General features: G+C 37.4%; 1 protein-coding gene across 1 annotated transcript in view; it reads right to left on the minus strand.

Moving 5' to 3' along the window:
• LOC107548914 (probable palmitoyltransferase ZDHHC8) overlaps positions 1–12,771 on the minus strand; it is a 79,973-nt gene that overhangs the window by 9,936 nt on the left and 57,266 nt on the right. The window contains exons 2-6 of the mRNA XM_016229788.1: positions 5,632–5,753; positions 5,339–5,496; positions 5,074–5,246; positions 2,377–2,479; positions 63–154 (exon numbers count right to left, since the gene is read on the minus strand). Coding sequence (XP_016085274.1) covers positions 63–154; positions 2,377–2,479; positions 5,074–5,246; positions 5,339–5,496; positions 5,632–5,753 — 648 coding nt within the window. The remainder of the gene's footprint in view (positions 1–62; positions 155–2,376; positions 2,480–5,073; positions 5,247–5,338; positions 5,497–5,631; positions 5,754–12,771) is intronic.

Genomic DNA, 12,771 nt, shown 5'->3' on the forward strand with positions numbered 1-12,771 from the left:
TGTGTGTGTGTGTGTGTGTGTGTGTGTGTGTGTGTGTGTGTGGAAGCCAGTTTTTTCTTTACCTAGGAGCAAGTGGACTGCATAAGACGTGTTTCACATTACCACAGCAATCCCGAGTGAACGGATTCACTCCTCCTCGGAACTTTCCTGTCACCTGAGAACAGAGAGAGAGAGAGAGAGAGAGAGAGAGGGAGGTAGAGAGAGGGAGGGAGGGAGGGAGAGAGAGAGAGGGAGGAATCCTGCTTTGAGCAAACTGAAGAGAGTGGAAAACAACTGTCCTTGACCCACAGGACCGTGATGTGCGATGAAAATACCAGGCTTTGCAACAGATGTCATGCACGAACAACAGAAGGCAATCAAGTTGAAAAGACATCAAGGTGATTCTGAGTGGAGCACAGTTCTGCCTCTACAAGTGCGCATGCTGTTACACAAACCAGATAAACATATTTAGTGGTGGGTAATTTGGTTCACCTGTTCGTTTGTGGTTCGTCCTCTGGCTACGAGAACCATGTGGAACCCAGTGAGGCCCATAACAGGGATGAAAAACAGGCCAGTCACACACATAACCACAAGACTGGACAGCAGGAAAGTCAAGGAGCCTGTTGTGATTTTCTTTCTGTCCTCGCTGAAAGAGAAATGCTGCACGAAGATACAGCTAATTAGAAGTAGTGCAGGATTTTGAGCCAATGTGATCTCACTGTGGGCGGGGCCTCCCTGTCTAACAAACAGTGTTGTTATTGTTAATTAAAACTATTAAACATCTGAAATCAAATAAAATACAAATATTAGATGTTAGACTAAAAGAAAATTTTAATTCGAAATTTTGCCTTGCCAATTGACTGAAATAATTTGAATAGAAAATACTAAAATTACTAAAACTTTAAACTGAAATAAAAATAAAATTACACAGAAATATTTAAAAGAAACTCAAAAAAATGAAAAACTAAATAAAAAATCTGAAATAAAATAAAATACAAATATTAGATATTAGACTAAAGGAAAATTAGAAAGGTTGCCTTGGCAATTAACTGAAATAAGTTGAAGCTAAAGTATTAAAATTACTAAAATTTCAAAAATTAAAAAAAGACAAAAGCACAAAAATGTGCAAAAACTACAAATATAAAAATAAAATCTAATTTAAAATATGAATAAATACTATAGTAGTAAATCATAATTACAATAAATAATATAATAAGACAATGTGACAATGAAAATCTCACAAAATGCTGTTGATGGTCACGACTGCGCAAGAGAAAAATTCAGCTTAAAAAAAATCCTTTCATTCTTTCATCAGATTTCTTGAATTGCCAAAATCGAGTTTTCATAGGGGGACAAAAAACGAAACAAACAACAACAAAAAAAACATTTGTTATTTTGTAGGCTAAACTAAAATGTATGATTTCGTTGTAGTCAGACGTTATTGTTGCTTCGATACGCTATCGAAAAGTATTTATTTGGAATAGAAATCATCTGTAACATTATAAAAGTCTTCATTGTCATTACACTTGCTCAATAAAAATAGCCATTTCTTTAAAAAAAGAATCTTACTTTTGAACAGTAGTGTAAATCCACATAGAATAGCCTAAATACAACTACAGTAAATGAGCTTTTATCATAGTTGCCATCTGTTATTTCCAGGGATGCACCGAATTTTCAGCCGCCGATTTTCGGTTTTTAGCCGAAAGAGAAAAATGTCCGAAAATATAGATATAATAATATATATGCCCGGCAGTGTTCAGCGTGCATGTTTCACTCTCCTCTTCACTGCACGGTTTGACGCTCTGCTCAGTATTGTGCTCTATGAATGTGCACGTATACCGCTCATGCTCACCGGAAAAGCAAAGTCCACTCAAATAATGCGCTGACAGGAAATTTCTATGCAGTATACTTGTTCCTGTTTGCAGTAGCGCTACTGTGCTATAACATGCTGTAGTACAGCTGTACTGGACAACGCTGGTAAAATGACACTACCTTCAGTGACGCTATGCTCTGCTCACATGCTCTGATAATTAGGGCTGGGTATCAGCGGATTCTCTCCCCCCCGGAGCTTTCCTGTCACCTGAGAGAAGAGAGAGAGAGAGAGAGAGAGAGAGAGGGAGGTAGAGAGAGGGAGGGAGGGAGGGAGAGAGAGAGAGGGAGGAATCCTGCTTTGAGCAAACTGAAGAGAGTGGAAAACAACTGTCCTTGACCCACAGGACCGTGATGTGCGATGAAAATACCAGGCTTTGCAACAGATGTCATGCACGAACAACAGAAGGCAATCAAGTTGAAAAGACATCAAGGTGATTCTGAGTGGAGCACAGTTCTGCCTCTACAAGTGCGCATGCTGTTACACAAACCAGATAAACATATTTAGTGGTGGGTAATTTGGTTCACCTGTTCGTTTGTGGTTCGTCCTCTGGCTACGAGAACCATGTGGAACCCAGTGAGGCCCATAACAGGGATGAAAAACAGGCCAGTCACACACATAACCACAAGACTGGACAGCAGGAAAGTCAAGGAGCCTGTTGTGATTTTCTTTCTGTCCTCGCTGAAAGAGAAATGCTGCACGAAGATACAGCTAATTAGAAGTAGTGCAGGATTTTGAGCCAATGTGATCTCACTGTGGGCGGGGCCTCCCTAACAGTGTTACAGTGTTGTTATTGTTAATTAAAACTATTAAACATCTGAAATCAAATCAAATACAAATATTAGATGTTAGAAAATTTTCGACTAAAAGAAAATTTTAATTCGAAATTTTGCCTTGCCAATTGACTGAAATAATTTGAATAGAAAATACTAAAATTACTAAAACTTTAAACTGAAATAAAAATAAAATTACACAGAAATATTTAAAAGAAACTCAAAAAAATGAAAAACTAAATAAAAAATCTGAAATAAAATAAAATACAAATATTAGATATTAGACTAAAGGAAAATTAGAAAGGTTGCCTTGGCAATTAACTGAAATAAGTTGAAGCTAAAGTATTAAAATTACTAAAATTTCAAAAATTAAAAAAAGACAAAAGCACAAAAATGTGCAAAAACTACAAATATAAAAATAAAATCTAATTTAAAATATGAATAAATACTATAGTAGTAAATCATAATTACAATAAATAATATAATAAGACAATGTGACAATGAAAATCTCACAAAATGCTGTTGATGGTCACGACTGCGCAAGAGAAAAATTCAGCTTAAAAAAAATCCTTTCATTCTTTCATCAGATTTCTTGAATTGCCAAAATCGAGTTTTCATAGGGGGACAAAAAACGAAACAAACAACAACAAAAAACATTTGTTATTTTGTAGGCTAAACTAAAATGTATGATTTCGTTGTAGTCAGACGTTATTGTTGCTTCAATACGCTATCGAAAAGTATTTATTTGGAATAGAAATCATCTGTAACATTATAAAAGTCTTCATTGTCATTACACTTGCTCAATAAAAATAGCCATTTCTTTAAAAAAAGAATCTTACTTTTGAACAGTAGTGTAAATCCACATAGAATAGCCTAAATACAACTACAGTAAATGAGCTTTTATCATAGTTGCCATCTGTTATTTCCAGGGATGCACCGAATTTTCAGCCGCCGATTTTCGGTTTTTAGCCGAAAGAGAAAAATGTCCGAAAATATAAATATAATAATATATATGCCCGGCAGTGTTCAGCGTGCATGTTTCACTCTCCTCTTCACTGCACGGTTTGACGCTCTGCTCAGTATTGTGCTCTATGAATGTGCACGTATACCGCTCATGCTCACCGGAAAAGCAAAGTCCACTCAAATAATGCGCTGACAGGAAATTTCTATGCAGTATACTTGTTCCTGTTTGCAGTAGCGCTACTGTGCTATAACATGCTGTAGTACAGCTGTACTGGACAACGCTGGTAAAATGACACTACCTTCAGTGACGCTATGCTCTGCTCACATGCTCTGATAATTAGGGCTGGGTATCGTTAAAATGTTTTCGATATCGATACCGATACCTTGACTTCGATACCGGTTCCTGAACGATACTTCTTTCGATACCAATTTTATGAAATCAATTTTAACAAGATTACATTATCTAAAAAAAAAACGTTGGTTTTATTTTTCAGCTTGTTGATGTTTATACAGACTCAAAGACTTATCTCCTGAGCCACTGCACAAAGGAACAAAATGTAACCAACACAATAAATCAGTGCAAATAGTTTTAATAAAGCTCAAAGTAGTAGTCTTCAGTTTACACATCTGTTAGGCTACATTTACACTAGTTAGTGTTCGTTTTAAAATGCAATCGAACTCGATACCCAGCCCTACTGATAATAATTAGGACTATAAATTATTTGGATAATTACCCCCCCCAAAAAAAACACACTTATATCTGATTCTGTTGCTCGATACCCAGCCCTACTGATAATAATTAGGACTATAAATTATTTGGATAATTACCCCCCCCCAAAAAAACACACTTATATCTGATTCTGTTACATAGAAGTAAATAAAAATAATATATTGATATTTAATATTGAGGTAACACTTTACAATAAGGTTCCATTAGTTAATGTATTAACTAACATGAACAAACAATAAACAATAAATTTAATACAGTATTTATGCATCTTTCTTAATGTTCGTTAATGATAATACAGTTGTTCACTGTTAGTTAGAGTGCAGAGTGCATTAACTGTTAACATGCACAACTGATGATTTTAATAATGCATTAGTAAAAGTTGAAATTAACATTAACTAAGATTAATAAATGCCGAAGAACTATTGTTCATTCTTAGTTCATTATCTAAAGTAGTTAACTAATTAAGCGTATAGTAAAGTGTTACCGATATTAATATAAATTCTGTTCAGTTTTATTGTGTTACTTTCAGTAGAAGTGTGGTTATTTTATTGGCTTGTGTTTTTTAAATTCATTATCGCTACAATTATTGAGTTAAATTAAAAAGTCTCACAAAATTACTTTATATTATTTAATAAAATAAGAAAGCATTTTCGGTTTTCGGCCAAGTGCATCCAGAATTATCGGTTTCGGCCCAGAATTTTCATTTCGGTGCATCCCTAGTTATTTCTGACCAGGAACTGCGTACTGTGGAAGGATACGTCACAGCTGTGTGAAGCGCACTCAGCCTCTCAAGGTGGTGTAAGACGAACAGTAGGCCGAAGGAAAACACTCCCACCATGTGAGCACTTAGAGACAGCAGGAACAAGAAGAAATATCGGTAATTCCTCCGGCCAATGCAGTTGTTCACCCATGGACAGTGGTGGTCAAACTCCTACAATGAGAAGAAAAGTGTGTGTGTGTGTGTGAGCATTGTGATCATTTTATATTACGCAGGAATTCTGCTCTGTGTTTTATGCGCCTCACCTCCACACAGTTGTCACACACACTGCAGTGTGAGCAGCGCGGAGGTCTGTAGAAGTGACACGTGGCACACCACTTCATCCGCACCTGAATTCCCTTTATCTCCACGTTTTTATAAAGCGGAGCTCGGAAGTCATCGTCTTTGTCTTCGTCCTCATCCGCTGGGAAACAGACATTTCAACACGCACATCAGCGTTGTGTGTGACATGCAGTTTTCTGCACATTCTAATTATGGACCTACTGTACTATCTCCAGACATCTGAAACAGAGAAACCTACACTACAACTGGATCATACCTCTGGGAAAGACTCCAGGATCCATGAAGGTGGCCATGCTGAAGTTGGCCAACACAAAGAGGAAGACGATGCCATTGTATAGAGGCACAACAGGTGAGATGGCCTTGGTTAACCACGGACACCTGAGAGCATGCAAGACAAACACAAGAAAGCATTCAAAATAATAATCTATCATTTTTCAGACTGTGAAATATTTTTCAGAACGACATTCGTTCATCCCTGCAATATTCTTTTGCATGAACAGAGAGATTCATGCAAACCTCAGAAAACTTGTGAACTTTATAAATTAAAATCAAATGTGTGCAGTTACTATAGTGACTGAATAATCTGCAAACATTAGGATGTATTTGACTGATAACTATGCCTGCTTGGCCGATTAACAGAAATATTAATTTCCCCTTGGGTCAGTTTAAAAAAAAAAAATTATTATTAAATTATCGTTACAACAAAATGGTATTTTGCACAAATGAAAAAACAACAGTACTAATAACTATAACTATATAAAAATAATTGTTTCTCACAAATGAAATGACAACAAAATAATATATCTAAATAAAAAATATAATATAAATCTATAACATATAATATATAATAAATTAATAAAATAATAAAAAATATAATAGTAAATATATAATATATAAATAAACAATGTACATTGTCATTTATTTTTTCTATTATTATTATTATTACTATTATTGTTGTTGTCATTTCTGCAACACATTTTATTGTTTTAATAATAATAATAATCAATGATATTTACTATTTTTCAATTATTATTATTATTATTATCAACATTTATTATGTATAGATCCTGCATTAATTACATTTGATCATATCATAAAATTACAGATATTGCTATTGGCAATTACACAAACCTATACTGATCGACCACTACTTCACACTGATTTGTTGAACTCAAAAGAGGTGCATGGCAATGTTTAATGGGTAAACTGCTTACGCAGGTAAGCAACTACTGGTGACCCATCCACGACTAGCTGTCCTACCGTAGCTCTAACTGGGCTCTGCTCAGGTTTTATTTCAGATGGGTTAACAGGCAGAGCCAAGCATATATATTTCTGCACTTCTAAATTTGGCAAGTCTATTACATTTCTTGTAGTCTTGCAGAACAGGGCTTTTTCTGGCCAAGAAGAACCGCCCATCCAGACAGGAGGACACCATCTGAACGACATGCAAAGTGACCAAGCACATTTATTTTGGTTTCTGCATGTCATTTAGAGGTAGATAAATCTATAATGCATTCATAGTATGACCAATATGTATCCATCTAAACCATTACATAATGAAGCAACAAGCCACTCAAGGCCATGCTTTACAGGGATTTTACCAGATGTATTTCATAAAGACAGCACTGTTCAACAAATAAGTGCATTTAATTATAGTAACAATTTCAATAATGGAAATATTGTTTAAAGTAATACAGTCCATTAGCCTAACTGCAGACATTTAATTGTTATATTGGCTTTTCCAACGCAGCTTCGAACAAACCTCATCCAATCAGATTTTAAAGCTTGAATGATCCACAACTCTCTAACCCCTCCTGCTATGTCTATTCTCTCTCGGCAGGCAGCAGATCACGCTACTATTCTCTCGAACCCGAAGGGAAAAGCACTAACTCGTACTCCGTCTGCACTGGAGGAACGCCAGACTCTTCGGATAAGTGAAGTCTGTCACCTTTATCTCGCTGATGTGATTCAATACACTCATTCCATTCAGTTTGTTGTTTTCTTCATTTTAATCAGAGATGGCAGACCAGAGAATACAAAGCAGTAATGAAGTGGAAGGTGAGAATGATAAAGAGGCCAGATTCACCCCCCTCAGACACAACAGAGCAAAACTGATGGCATAACTACTCCTTCATGTGTAATTCAATCACAAACAGACGACCGCAGAAACAATCCATGCTGTGGGCGAAGAATAAAACGGCCGCATGAACATCTCCTTGAGGGTAAATAAGAACGTCATCACTGCCATAATAACGTCAAGTACTAACATTAGTGCCTCCATTTACAGCTGAAACTCACATGAACAGATAAAATGTATAACATGAATGAAACGCAAGTTGCTTTGGATAAAAGCGTATGCCAAATGTGTAAATGTCCATGTACTGTAAACCCTTCTAGGAAACACTTCAGATTTAGTAAAGCATTTATATGTACTTGCTTTGTGGAAAGGGGAATTATCTTATTAAAAGGGTCATATGATGCGATTTCAATTTTTCCTTTATCTTTGGAGTGTTACAAGCTCTTGGTGCATAAAGAAGATCTGTAAAGTTGCAACGACTAAAGTCTCAAATCCAAAGAGTTATTCTTTATAAAAGTTAAGAGTCAACCACGCCTATCTAAAACGGCTCGTTCTAACACGCCCCCACATGTCTATGTCACTGTGTGGGAAGATTTGCATAACGCCGCCCCAAATGTTCACGCAAAGAAAGAAGGCGTAACTTTTATTCTCGCTGTAGTATTGTTGTTGCCGCCGCCGCCATGTCGTGAAGACGCTGTGTGTTTCGCTGTGAAAGCGAAACTACTTTGTTTGGTCTTCCAAAAGAGGACGATATCTGCTTCGTCATGCCTGGAGCTGATCCGTGCTGGTTGCTGAGGAAATCGCACTGTGGATCGCCGGTGGACGAAGCGGAGTCCAGCCCGGGGTCGTCACATGTGGTTGCCGCAAGCCCGCCGGACGCTCATTCGTCGAATCCGCCGGCCGCGCCGTTCTCAAGCCCGCCGCCTCTGCTCACTCAAGCCGGCCTCCGCATACTCTAGTCCGCGGCTCACTCAAGGCCGCACCGCGCCGCTTTGTGTGTGACGCTGTGTTTCATTGTGAAAGCGAAACTACTTTGTTTGGTCTTCCAAAAGAGGACACAACTAGAAATCAGTGGTTAAGTTGTATTTACAACACTGTTCCAGAACAGTTCAACCCAAATATTCAGATGTGTGCAGCGCATTTTACGGAGGACTGTTTCCTGATCCTGGAAGAGTAGACTACAATGCCGGCTGTTCTGACTCACAGACTGTAAGTATGTTTTTTATATTTAAAGAGTTTTTTGAGCAGTGTAGAGTAGCACTTGTTTGTCATTTCTCCGATCACAAATGCAGACATGGTTTTATGTTTACGCGGCCCGATGCAACGGAATGCATAAAAAGACAATATGAGTCATTATAATCCATAATTATGTCCCCACTGGATGCAACAAATGCCTTGTTTATAATGGGTTTTAATGTTTTTGTCTCGTTGCTCCGGCCAGACACGGCATCACAGTATGGTGAGGGGCGTAACATTTTCGTCACACGCTTGAGGTATTCGGCCAATCACAACGCACTGGATAGCTGGCCAATCAGAGAACACCTCTCTTTTCAGAACGATGAGCTTTGTAAAAATCGACGCGTTTCAGAAAGGCGGGGCATAGAGGAGAAACAATAATGTACAGTATGTGGAAAACAATGTGTTTTTTGAACCGCATAAACACATTTCAACCAAATACACAAAATAATGTTCTTTTTAGCAGCATCATATGACCCCTTTTAAGCTCTCTACAAAGTGTTGCAGATGATGTTGGAAGCACATAATCCTCATATATTGCCAAGAAAAGCTTCTGAGTCTCGCAATGGACATGAACCTAGACAACAAGTCAACAAATTCATCAATTTGCAAGTCTGTTTCGTCTTCTGTGTTCATAATTGTGGGGAGTCTAAACGTTAAAGTATGCATGACTAAAAGTACTTTAATTTCCTTCATGAAACAATCTATGCTTAACTTATTCAGGCAGGGCTGTGATGGAGATCTACTGTTCTCCATTTAACTAGCTGCCCCTTAAAACCAGCAAACCCTGTGTAAGAAGGCTGTATCCTAAATCACGCATCTCTCTAGCATACTCGAGCCCCTTATTTTAGTGTAAATTACACTGGCATTTTAACAACCCAAGGGCTGAGCTGGAGGGGTGTATATAAGGTTTCATTTAGGCCGTTCCCTGCAATGTGTCTAATGCCTCACTGCTACAAATATTAGCATATCTGTGCCAGAGGCTGTCGCTCTAAGGAGCCATCTATCCGTGAGGATTATAATATGCCGATGAGATCAACACAGATAAAAGAAACAACCCTGTCAACAACAGCTTTAGGGAGCACAAAGCTTTTAAACCAGTGCTAGTTAATTCATAACACTCTGATAGTGAGATAAACAGAAAATACATTCAAACATGCTAGAAAACATGCAGAAAAAAGATAAAGAGAGAGAGACATCACAACCCCAACAAATCTAGTCATTTAATAGATGGAGCAATAATTCAAATATTATTATAAATTATAAAATCTAACAGAGAAGCTATTTATTGGTGGCGCCTGATATGACACTTACAGCTGTAAAATAAATTAACAAAACAAAAAACAAATAATTTTTTAATTATTAAATAAATCTTGCAGATAAACTATTTATTAGTGGTGCTGCAGAAGGCAATTATCACAATTACTATGTTAACAAAACAAAACAAAGCAAAACAAAACAAAACTGCATGGACAACAAATGATTTTTAATAATTATTGAATTTAAATAAATACATCTATAGAGAAGCTATTTATTAGTGGTGCTTGAGAAGACAATAATCACAATTGCTATGTTTATTCAATGGTGGTAAAATAAAACAAAATAAAAAGAGGAGGAAAGAGAGATATACACCAGAGTAGATTGTTGTAGATGAAAACCATTGATGGTTTTAAAGTCATTATAAAGTTCAATATTTAGGATTACGGGTTTGTTCTGTAATCTTAAGTATGATCAATAATAATTGTTATGGATGTCTTAACAACCACCACTAATAAACATCTTTTCTGCTGGGACTTGACAACAAGTCATCAAACTGTATTTTTTATTGTATTTATTTTTTCAGTAAGGTCATCATTGATATGCAGCATACACATCTCCACGATGCACATCTCTGGGACGATAGATGTATTTAAATAATGTAGATCCCATCTGACTAGACAAATAACATATCTAAGTGCCAGAATAGAGCAAAAGCTTTTGAAGTTCCACCTATCGTATCCGCCAGAGTGTTTCTGTGCTAAAAATGCAACATCAACGCTTGGTATATGTTTGTTGTGCACATTTTTTTGCCCTCACATTTACTGCATGGATGCCAACTTATGCCTGCAGAGATAAGGTAGTTGAATTCACACACCTCTATTCTCGTTTTTTCCCCTTTTCACTTCACTGCTTAAGTTATTTCAAAGCACTATGGGCCAATTAGCGAAGCATAGGAGTCCTGTAGCTACAATAAACAATGCTTCATTAATCAACGTGTGTGGAATTTACATGATTTATAATGGAGCAGAGCAGTCCAGAAAAAAAGGAAGATGGTGATGGGCTTGAACACAGGAGATCATTAATCAGTCAGACAGAAGCTTACCGGGGGAATGTTGAGGCACTAACGTTGTGTGGTGAACAGATCCACCCTGGAGCTTCTGACAACTGAGAAATGAAACGCGTTATTCATTAGAAGGACTTCCTGTACAACCGCCCTAAAAGAAAAATGTTTGCCCTAGATTCTCCTCATTAGAATCTTATGAAAGTAAATTACCACTCCTGACAGCAAGGTAGTGTGTGTGCATTGCATGTGTGAGTACACACACTGGGTCCAAAACGAACACTTGCTGAGCTTCAAATGGAAGTAAAATAGTGATATTAATGGTGATTTTTTTTTTTTTTTTAGGATTTGCAACTTAAATGATTTAAAGGAACAACTCACCCAAAAATTAAGATTTGCTGAAATTGAATTCACCCCCAGGCCATCCAAGATGTAGATGAATCGATGAACCGTTTATAGGAACAGATCTGGAGAAATGTAGCATTCCATCACTTGCACACCAGTGGATGCTCTGCAGTGAATGGGTGCCGTCAGAATGAGAGTCCAAACAGCTGATAAATACATCACAATGATCCAAAAGTATTCAACACATTTCCAAAAGCTGCATGTTTTTAATAAACAATTCCATCATCAAGATGTTTTTAACTTCAAACCATTGTTTCTGGTTAAAATATGAGTCCTCTATCCATAATATTGCTTTCTCCGGTGAAAAAGTCATCTCGTCTGAATCAGGAGCAAAATATGCACAGATCAAGTTTACAAGCAGAAACAGTCTACAACAGTTCTAAACAAATATGTTGGTGGATTTTGATGTGAGAAGACAGCAGAAGATGGATTTTTCACTGGAGGAAGCGTAATAATGGATTCTGAACTTTTATTTTGGCTAGAAGTGACGGTTAAGTTAAAGGTCACATATTTTACATCTTTCTGGAGGTTTATTTTAAGTTTTGTTGTCCTTAAGAATATATATTTGCGGTATAAGTACCAAAAAACCATCTCAATATATTTTTTACAGCCCCTCTCTCAGGAGCTCTGCAAAGAACAGGTTGATTTTGGCCTGTCTAATTAATATTCATGAGCCTCTCTTCTGATTGGCCTGTTGTTTTCTGAGTGACGCACGGCCAGGCCAACCACAGGTAACTAGGGTCATGTATGCTGTAGCCTGCTGTGGCTTGGTGATACTCACAAGTAAGGTTAATAGAAACACTGATGGTCACTGCTGAGGGAAATCCGGCCTTACATGTTTGAGCCGAACTCAGACCCCGAATCGGCGACGACAGGAGACAAACAACCACCTCCTCAAACACGCTTACAACAGGATGTTTCAGAATGGTAATTCATGTTTTTTTTCAAACACTGAATGGCGTGTATGGCGTTTGAGGTCATTTGTGAATTAGCATAGACTTATAGTCAAAATAAAACAATTTGCAACTGTTACTAATATTACACTTGTATACAAAACTTTGTATTATGCTTGTTATAGAGTGTGTGATGTCACGTGCACTACCGCCGGTGGCAATAGACAACGGTTGATGCGGTTGTCACGGCGACCATCACAGCCCTACTGTGCAATGATGTAGTTTCCTGACATCCAGACTGAACAGTGTTTTTTCGACATGTTTCCGTGGTGTTGTTGCTCAGCAATGGCATGGCCGCGATGTTGTCTGGGGGTTTGGCAAAAGGAGAGTGGGACTGTGGGCAGTGCTCGGGGTGGTGACTGAAGGCAGTGACTGTGTAGTTCTGACGTCAACTTTTTATGGAAG

This window comes from Sinocyclocheilus grahami, unplaced genomic scaffold (genome assembly GCF_001515645.1).
Source record: "Sinocyclocheilus grahami isolate Dianchi unplaced genomic scaffold, SAMN03320097.WGS_v1.1 scaffold358.1, whole genome shotgun sequence".
NCBI lineage: Eukaryota > Metazoa > Chordata > Actinopteri > Cypriniformes > Cyprinidae > Sinocyclocheilus > Sinocyclocheilus grahami.